The following is a 10,572-nucleotide window of genomic DNA, read 5'->3' on the forward strand; positions in this document are numbered from 1 at the left end:
CTAAACACCACAGTATCCCATACCAGATAAGTGAACGCCATTGCCTCTTCTGCGGCACACACATCCAAGTTGATGAACGGTGCAGACCGTTTCTCTCCACAGACAGCTGTGTGACACTAGCCTGTGCACTGATATGCTCTAGGCTTGACTACTGCAATGCTCTATTTGCTGGTTCCCCTTCACTAATCATTAAGAAACTTCAGGTTATCCAAGAGAATGCTCTAAGAGCAGCGCTAAACATCCCCAAGAGGGATCACATGTCTGCTGCTAGAAAGAAAGCAGATTGGCTACCTATCCAAGAAATAATTATCTCCAAAACAATGGCCATTACGCACAAATGCATGTTGTACACAGCCCTGAGATACCTCTCTCCAAAAAAAACCAAATTCCAATCAGTCAAACCTACTCCCTTAGTTTACACCGACCAGCTCAGAATCCCGATTCAGGAGGAAAAGATCTGGTGGTCAGAGCTTCCCTGTCATCACTGCCAAAAACTGGAATTTCTTACCTTTTCCCTTAAGATCAGATGAGTCATACTGGTCCTTTAGGAAGCAATTGAAAACGTTCCTTTTCACACAGAGTGCGGTTTGACCAATGACAACCTTCACATGACAAAAGCCGGATCTCACCTGTAACTATGTAACTCATTGACATTTAATTTTCATGTATAAGTGTAAATGTGTTGAAGTGTAACTGTCTCCTGCTCTGTATACAGTGCCTTGATGCCATTGGTTTAGTGCGCTCAACAAATAAAAAAATAATAATTAAACATGTTTGTGTGTTCATGTGAACGAGTGCCTCTGTGTTATTCTGTGTGTATGCATGTGACATGTGTGCTTTTGTGTTTCTGTGTATACCTATTTAATCATACATATGAAACAAGAGCAAAACACCAACAATACGTTGAACAGAATAGACACAGAGATTAGGTTTTATGCACAAAGCACCAATGTTCATACCTGTGAATTTTTTATTTACACTGCCGGCATGCCATTACACGTCTGGCATAAGACATAAATTCCGATGTGTTCTTCAGTGACTTCATTCTGATTGCATCATGACAAACTGCTTCACCATAAAGTCATTATAGCGCAAGTCACTCTGTTTATCTGTTGGGAAGCCCCTGGCAGGCATTATGCAGAAAGAAGATTACATGCATGCCACATTTGGTTTCTAGAGCTTGCTATGCCTGAGGTATGCTATGGCTCAGCATTTAACTGTTTCTTTTTACAAACATTTCAATGATGCAAGGATAGTAGGCTGGACTCAGACCATAGCTGTTGAAAAATAGACACGTGCCTCCTTTCAGATACACCCCGAGCCAGTGCTCACCAGGCTTTGTGTGCGGGTGTGTGTTGATGGCAAAACCTTTATGCTCTGTCCCTGATCGCCAGTTTGGTAATTGTTCAGATGCAAACACATCCTGGAGACACTTTTTCACATACTTCTTGTTGTGTAAGAATTGTGTTATTTGAATGGTGTCCATCTTAAATGTAATCGAAAAGCTCTTGACGATTACGGTTGATTTCTATAACATTAGAGTGCACTCCATGGACCACCATAGTTACATTAGCAGGGAGGCGTTGCTGAAAGCATACCTCTGCACACACCAGCCCATTAATGATTAAACTAAAATGATCTGTGGATTACATTTCTGGAGATAGATCCACTGCAAATAGACTGAAGCCTGGAGGTTGACCTCCTTCCTCCTGGATCGACACTCCCAGGTCCAACTTGAGTCCTTTCTCTCCACCACCTCTCTCTCCACATGTGGTGTTCCCCAGGGCTCTAACCTCTCACCCTGGTTCTTCAATGTCTACTTGGCCCCTTTGGCCCACCTTATCTCTACCTTCTCTTCTAACTTTCAGTGATATGCGGATGACACTCGGCTCTCCTTTAGGCTCCCATCAACCTGCTCTCCTCTCTCCCTCATTCCTGACTGTTTATCCGCGATTCAGGATTGGTGCGTCTTCAACAACCTCTGCCTTAATGCCAGTAAGACAGAGAACCTTCTCATTGGGACCCCTGCTTCTGCTTTCCCTCTGTCACTCAGGCTGCCCTCCTTGGGCCCTCTTCCTTCGCCTTCCTGTGAGGCAAAAAACCTTGGTGTCATCTACGACTGGTGTCATGTAAGACTACACCCTCTCCTTCTCTCCGCACATCACAGACCTTGCCAAGAAGGCACACTACCAGCTGCATCTCCTCAGAGGTATTCTTCCTTTTCCCACTTTCCCTCATAAACTCGCCGTCTCTAGAGCCCTGGTTCTCTCTAGGCTGGACTAGTGCAACAGCCTCTTTCGCAATCTGCCTTCCTCCACTGTCCACCCTCTGCAACAAATCCAGAACAGGACTGGAAGACTTATCCTTGGCATCAAGCCCAGGGACCGTATCTCTCCAGCCCTGAAATCTCTCCATTGGCTCCCGGTGGCTGCAAGTATTAAGTTCAAGACTCTCTGCATTGTCCACAAGTCTTTCTGGGGCTGGGGCCTGCACAACATCCAACTCTCTCTTCCAAAATACCTTCCCTCTTGAGCCCTTCGCTCAGCTACCTCCAACTCTCTGAGGGTCAGATGCTTCTCCAGACAGAGAGTGGGGGGTAGATCTCTCTCTTCTGCAGGCGCCTCCCTCTGGAATGGCCTCCCTGCCCATCTCAAACTTGAGCCGGACCACCTGAAATGTCAGAAGCAGCTCATCAACTTCCCTTTCTCCTCTGCTTTCTCTCGCTCCTCCCCTGCTGACCATCTGTCTGCAGTGCCGACTGGTTGGTTGGCTACCCTCAGAGTCTCACTGGGTACCAGGCCCCTCCATGATCAGTCTCCCCTACACTGCATCCGGGCCTACCATGCACTTAGGGGCTGTAACTGTAACCTCTACAGTCCCCTGCCTCTTTGAATTTACCGAGAGCCGTGCTGCCCAGGCTGCTCTTACTCAGAGCAATGCTGCCCTGATTACACATCACCTTCCCTTTCACTGAAACTTCCCATTCTCCCTACCCCTGCACTTGGCGCTGTCGCACTTGCATAATCTGATTGACACAAGGCCTAGTAAGATCGCTTGTCTTGTCCTCCCTCTGACTTCCCTCCCTTGTCTTTCCGTGCCTAGAAACACGTGTGTACAGGTGCGTTATAAATGACATATCATATCAAGCCTTTTGTAAATTCATGATGATCCACAGTTAACTCTGCATTTTTAATACATTATCAGTTTCCGCCAACAGGTTCATGCACTCACAAACCCTGTTGTTTATATCAAGATTGGGCCTAGAAGGCTTGCTATGTATCATCATGCCATCTCTGTGAAGTGCAAGGTAAGAAAGAATCACATGCAAGTTGAAAGGATTTGCTGTGTAAGTGCCTGAGAAAGCAGTGCTATCCACAAATCCTATGACAACCAATTTAGGCAACTGTCAGAGAAAGAGGGTGAAATGTGTGTGTGCTTTACAAATAAGCTGTCAGACATTCTTTTTAACTTTTCTGGCTCAGCATCCCCACTCATGAAGCAGTCATTGCCAGAGTTCTGGGGGCGCTGTTGTGCAGCCTGCCAAATGGCTGCCTTCTGCTGAGACTACTGACCACCGTCCGCTCAGCAGTAGCTTAGCCCCGGCTCCGCACTGCGGTGGCCGCTGCAATTGATGGAAATCGCTGTCGGAACCTGTTGGTGATATCCAGGAGAAGTCTGAGACGCCAGAGGTGACTGCATGTGGAGCTATCCTGCAATCTCAGCGCCTCATAGGTGAGCCTGCTGACAGTGGCCAAGGCACTCTTTGATCTGGTACATTGGATCGCCGGGACAGTGGTGCAGCTCGCCTACACCCAAGGCTCCCATTGGTGCATTAACCCCTGCATTGATCATGCAAGCTGTGGACAACAATGCTTCTCTGGTGCCTGCTCTGCTGGGGTGGGTCTGCTGTGGCCCCACACTGGTGTGCCACAACCATGTGATGGAATCCTGAGGTGGATGGCTGGCCGGTAAGTGGTGGGTCTGCCGCTCTCATCTGTGGATGCGGGGAGCGGCCAGAGCAGCTTCCCCACTGCTGTTGCGCCGCAAGGCTCTTCCACTGCTAGTGACCTGAGGCTTCGGCGACGCCTGACCCTGACCACCCTGTGACATGCTTCTATCTGTGCCCCTGGTCACCCATGCAGGAGCGTGCACCATGGATCCTTGCTGCAGCCTCGAAAAAGGAGCTACTGGCTTCTGGGGCTGCTGTGCACATCACTGGTGTGGTCACATGGCCCTGGATTGGGCTGCTATGCCTTAATGAGGAGGTTAGTGGAACTGTGCCGAACCATGCATGCACTACTGGGGCTGGGCTTTTTAGCCCTGTGCTGATCAGCTGAGGAGACACCGTGCCCCCGCCCTATGGTGGCATGTTACAGGTAACTAAGTGGCAGCTACCACCACATTTGGGGGAGCACAGCTGACAGCCTTGCTCGTGTTTCATTGTACCTGGTACAACTCACTGGGCCCCATTGCTCTCACGGTGCTGTCCAGAACATGTTTAGAGTTTTACCACCTCTGGAAGAGCCCAACCCTGCACCCCTCGGAAGTACGCTGAAACTGTTGCCCCAAGATAATACAGGCTACACGCTGGTCCCTCAACATGATAAAGGGGATGCCGAGGTACCAAAAATCACAGCAATATGGAAGCGTTTCCCCATCAGACTTCCAAGACTCGCTCTGACCCAGAGGCGGAAACGAGTGGGCCACCGAGAAAGAAGAACCACAAAGCTCCAGAACTAGAGTATGAACACTGTATTTGCCTCCATAAATACAAAACTGGACGACATTGCGGCTACATGTGGCAATCCGAATACCAAGATTGAGCGGGAGAGCGCAAGGGTGACTGATGCTGAAGCTGGAATCGGTACAATGGATGATGATTTCAATCTGCTCAAGGCCCAGATGGCTTTTGCTACGGACCTTACTGGCCCTCCAAAATGTGACAACCTACAGTCGTGCTCCAGACGCAATAACATTAGTATTGTGGGTCTCCCTGAACAAGTGGGCCAGGGACATATGGAGGTGCTGGTTGAAGATCTGCTCAAGGACGTACATCACTTGACTCTGTCAGGCCAGGACCTGGCGTTCCTCCCACGGACGGTAATCGCTCATCTACTTAACTAGAGACCATGACCGAATACTGTGAATGGACAGGGAGAAAGAACACCTGCTATGTGAATCTACTGTGATGCATATTTATCCAACTTCTCAACTGCGGGGCAAATGGAGCAGCACTCATTTAATGGTGTCAAGAAGCTGCTGAGGGATCGGGCCATACCTTATGCAATGCTTTTCCCTGCCAGACTATGTATCCAACAGTGGGGCAAGACCTTCTTCTTTATGCTCTGTGATGAGGCTGTAGCCTTTATTGAAGCAAACATCCCTCTTCCCAGAAATCTTGTGGATGTCAGTGCCTTACATTCTGGTGCAGGGGAGAACAACCGGGAGCAGAATTCCCCTGGTGGCTGAACAATGGAACTGGGGTATATATTTATGCGTGGGCCTTGGGTCTGTTTAGCAGGTTAAGGAGCGATTTAACTCAGTTTTGAGCTGTGGGGGTGAAGGAAAGAGTGCAAGTGTGACTTGTTATTATGTCTGGGAAGTAGTTAGGGGAAGATTTGCTAGATAGGAATGTAATCTTCTGCATGACATGCAAATGACAAAAGTATTCAATAACTGCTATGCAATAAAATAGAAATTATGCATGGCAGAGTCTGCTTTGAAATAATATGCACTGTAATGTTTCCCTTTATATGCTGACAAAATACAAAGTTAAAAGAAAATATAAATAGGTATGGCACTAGTGCCATTCTTGATCCAGGTTCCCACGTTTTGTTGTCAGGTTGTGCATTTTCAATTAGAAAAATAAATATGCTGATAGAAAAATGGTCTCGGGTATGACACATTCTTCTTTTCCCAAAAGTATGGGGTCATTGTGGAAAGACGTGGAATCACACCATAAAAAAGTCGGAGGAAACCTTTCAATGTGAAAATGAGGATTTCATTAAGTCAAAGGAACTATTTTTTTAAAAGAATAGATAAAACAAGCATTTGCAAATGTTTAGATAAACGAGATGGCTAGTAATGATAGAGATACACGTGCCTCATAATACGTCTTCAGCCCTGGTAAATGCTGCTGTTTTAACAATTCAATGGTCTCCAACACAGTTGCTCATCCAGCCAGAAATGAAAGTGGTCATTTAAAATGGTGTCTCTTGCTGTTCTGTAGACCGCCTCTTAAGAACAAGGTGTAATTCCATTTAACAACACCCCGTTTGACACCCTATTCAGTCCTTGCTTTGCTTGGCGGAAATTGGGGAACGGGCACAAACAAAAACACGAAATGAGGACTCCTCCACCTCATCCCAGCGCCCCCGCCCCCCAGGGGGCATTTGCTGTCTACTTTCACCTGGAGGTGTTATGTCCTTCCTAAAGGAATAATCCGGAGCCTTTTTACAATCTGAGCTGACAACACCCAGTAATACACTTTTGCTCGTCTGAACATTCCATTTTCCAGGGCACAGAATCCATTACTTGCTTTGACCTTATATATAGCTAGCATGTGTGAGTTGCTGTGGCTACGTTAGCTAGATGATATGTTTAGTATTGTATTTTGTCATAATACTGAAAAGTGGCATGCCATTGTAAATTATGAGTTAGCAGAGGGTCTTAACTACTGTTACAAAGCTTGATGTTTCTCTCACAACATTTCACCTCAATGCTCGGTCTCTCCTTAAGCCCCCATTCCACCAGAACAATGGTTCCCACAAGGTTTCTGCACGTAGTCGCCAACTGTTTTCTTTCTTTCTAACCTGTTCTTAACATGTATGTGTGATTTAGCCATATTATAATGGAATGATAGCTCTGGGGGCTGAGTGGGGGAGTGCTGTGACTGGCGTTACTGTGCCTTACCTTCCTTATGTGCCCCTGAACTACGTCAGGTCCCGTAACACTTGTTACCTCCCCAGGGCTATAATGCCTCAATAATATGACGAATGTTTTATCGTCTGAGTGGATTCTTGTGTGCTGCATCTACTAGAGTTTTGAATGAGTTGCTCGATTAATATTTCTATTCTGCTATTTATGCAGGATGTCTGAACAACAGGCATGATTAAATCATCACCATGAAATCGTGCTCCCTATTGTTCACAATGCAACAATGAATCTTGGGAGCTTTTCTTTATTACATATGCCTCAATTAGTACGCACCAACCTAGCAATAGTTGTTCAGAAGCATCTGCAATGGTTGTTGGTAATATTTTCAGATATATTCCAAGTGTCCTGAGTCGGGTCTGAATCACTTCGCCATACTCATATTTTTAGCCAATAGTACTTTACTTTCTAACGCTTTCAAGCCTGAGGAAAAAACAAAACTACAAGAACCACAATCCAAAGGGCTAAAAACTGAAAAGCCACAAAAGAAACGACATATTGCATGCAATCACTTCACCGCAACATGTTATAACCCCCACCCCGCAAGCTGGTTTCTCTTCAACTATCTACTTTGCACCGGAGACAAGAAGAATCACCTACTGACCCCTAACCCCGAAGATCACACAGTGAGCCATTAGTGCCTGATCCAGCATCTGAACCTGTTTCTCTTTAAGGAGATGGGGGATTGTACCTTGCAAACACTTCTCATTACCCCCACCATTGCACCCACACACTCCCAAACACAAGTAATCTTCCCAGTACATTTTGTTGGGAAGAACACAACTATTAGATAGCTCAGTGGGTTGAGCGCTCGCTGCTGCGATCAAGGCCAACTCAGCCTTTCATCCTTCCAAGGTCGATAAATGAGTACCAATTTCGGTTGGGTGATATTGTATGTAAATATGTGCTCTGTAAAGCGCTTTGAATTAAGGCGCTATATAAATAACACATCATTATCATTATTGCTGAGTTCTTAATAAATTGTATTTTCCCCTCCCACTCGAAATCTGGTACAGATTTTGCCCTAGCAAATAATTCAACACTCACACTCAGAAGCTCATGTTGTCTTTACAAATACACGATTATCTCCCAGTAAACAATATGCACATAGACTAACATGTTTGAGTCACAAAAGAGAGCGCTATTGCATCAGATAGATGGGAGTGTTATATTGTTCAATTTAATTCATTAAAGGAACGAAAACCATGGAGATAAATATACATACTTATTTGGTAAGAAAAAAGGAACCCCGATGACGTCTATTATCAAAAGAAATGCCACGTTCCAACCCCGGGCTTTCATTTAACGACCTAATTGCATTCCCACTGATGTTCTGGCTCACTGCAAGAGACTTGGAATAAAAGTCTAAGGCGGTAGAATGGTGTACTAGAGAGGTCTGAAACATGGCTTACCATTGGCATGTTATAGAAGCTAAACTCTTGCCTTGCCTAAATACATGACCTCAATTTATCCAGGATTGAACTTCTGAATTCCTCGATTGGTTGAATGCCAGTTCTTCAATGTTTCTTCTGTGGTGTGATGATGAGTTGGAATGAGAAGGGGAAGGAATCCTATCGCACTGAAGTTGCACCTTAAGGGATCCCCAACTTGGGGGCTTATGTAGTTGTAGATTCCATTGGCTGTGGGGCTTGCTTAACTGAATGTCACTAGTCTCTATAGAGCTTGTACAGTTGGAGTGCCTCACCCTAATGGGGACAGGTCCACTTTAAGGGTTATCGGCTGCCACAGGGCTTGGGTTGCTGGGGAGTGACCGGACTCTGGAGTGTTAGTCCTCTTGTAAGCCATTGGCCTCTGAGAGCATATATGACTGAATATTTGCTGAACTTCTAGTAGCTTGTGTGGGAAACTCACTGGCCTGTGAGGATGAAACGTCACAAAGTGCAGGGCTTGCCTGCAAGTGTCTCATGGGCTTGTGTGGTGAGTGTGGCTGTCCTCCTGCAATTGCAAAGGTGCTAAGTTAAGGGCCTGTATGCTTTAGGAGTCATGGGTATCTGGGATGTTGGAGCGGTTGGAAAGTCAAAGCTTTTAAGAGGTTGCTGTGGATCATGACTCACTGGCCTCTGGCAGCGACATGCAGGATTGGAAAGTCACTGTCTTCTGGGGTGGTTCACGACTAGCCGGAAGAGTATCAGGTCCCACAGGATGGCTGTTGAGCCCACCGTCCTGGCATCACCGGCAGGAGCACTTGCAAGCAGCCACAACAGGGTAAGGAACGAGTCGCCATGCACACTGCTGCACAGGGCGTCCGGCGGCGACCCCTGCCTCTGTTGGGGTGGCCCAACAGTGCCAAGCCAGCAGCTTGATCTGGGTGAGCTGGGCTCGGCGGCACACCATGCCTGGGGGCCACGAACAGCTGGACGGGCCTTGGTCGTCGCAGTCAGTATGCCGCACCCAGCGGGGCCAGAAGACAGGGCCGAGGTCGACCCAGGACGACGTCAACTGGCAGGTGGCCCGGTCCACCAGCCAGGCGCGTAGCATCTGCGTCATGTTGGCGTAGGCGTCGCCAGGGGGCAGTAGCGACCCGGAAATCTCTAGGCCCTCTGCCTCGCGCCGGAGCTTGCGCTGGTAGCGCGCGGCGCCGTCTGACAGGTCACGGCTCGCGCTGGTGGGAGGCCCGCTGCTTCCGTTGCGTGGGTCCTCCACAGACATCCAGAAGGGGTCGAAGGACGGGCCCAGCAGGCGCAGCAAACGGGCGGTGCGCAGGTGCCGCGGTTTTGGAGAATAGTTATAGTCGTCGGGGTCGAGCGACAGGCTGTAGGGCCGTAACCCGGAGGATGGCCTGCGGCGGATGGCTGCGTTCTCCAGCTCGGGCGGGGCAGTGCCCTCGGTGGCTGTGATCACTGTGAGGGGATCTGTGCCTAGCAGGCACGGGGGCCACAGAGTAAGGGCCCAGGCTAGGCAGAGAGCCATGGTTGCTGACCTCCCCATGCTTGTATCACACACTTCGTGCCACTGAACCAGTGTGGCCCTGTTACTCGCCTTCAGTGTCCTCCCACGCCGTCTCTCTCGCTCTCCACGTGTGCCCACTTGCACTACGTGTGCATCTGTGATCACGCTTTCAGTGTCCACCCATGCGATAGCGCTGCGTTCTCACCCGTGCCTGCTGACCTTTCTTCCGCGCCACCGCCGCAATGTACAGTCATTCTGCCCAGTTATCGCCTCGGCCTTGAGTGGGAATGTTGACGGCTACGTCTGAGAACTGTACGAGACACAACTTCGCGCGTGTTGCGTGGCCTTTCACCAAGAAGCGCGCAGTCACCCAGATAGAGTGGTGGGTTTAGTCGCCTGCAGGGCCGTTTGTAAGTCAAGTCGGTACTAGCCAGCCCAGTCCCCAAGAAACCACCTGCGGCAAATGAGGCCATATTACACCGGCGCTGTTCATCTGCGGCTGAGCTCTGTTTGCAGCATGCCTGTACCGTGGTGGCTGGTGGCGAAACCAGCAGGCAGGCATCAGTTATTCTAATATCCGGTCCTGAACCAATGAGCACTTAAGTGGTTCATTAACGCATATTGTAAATCGACCAAACTCTCCTGGTAGACGTAATGGGTAATATGTCATGGCTTCCAGTTGTTCCTGGCCTGCCATAAGTTAAATCAACTATGATGTCACGAAATGCA

General features: G+C 48.2%; 1 protein-coding gene across 1 annotated transcript; it reads right to left on the bottom strand.

Moving 5' to 3' along the window:
- Window positions 1–8,087: 8,087 nt before the first annotated feature.
- On the bottom strand, window positions 8,088–10,063 carry LOC138582100 (noggin-like). The gene has a single exon (XM_069653058.1). The coding sequence runs from the start codon at window positions 9,880–9,882 to the stop codon at window positions 9,124–9,126; it is 759 nt and encodes a 252-aa protein (XP_069509159.1). The 5' UTR covers window positions 9,883–10,063; the 3' UTR covers window positions 8,088–9,123.
- Window positions 10,064–10,572: the final 509 nt, after the last annotated feature.

This window comes from Ambystoma mexicanum, chromosome 3q (genome assembly GCF_040938575.1).
Source record: "Ambystoma mexicanum isolate Mex_15411 chromosome 3q, UKY_AmexF1_1, whole genome shotgun sequence".
NCBI classification, from domain to species: domain Eukaryota; kingdom Metazoa; phylum Chordata; class Amphibia; order Caudata; family Ambystomatidae; genus Ambystoma; species Ambystoma mexicanum.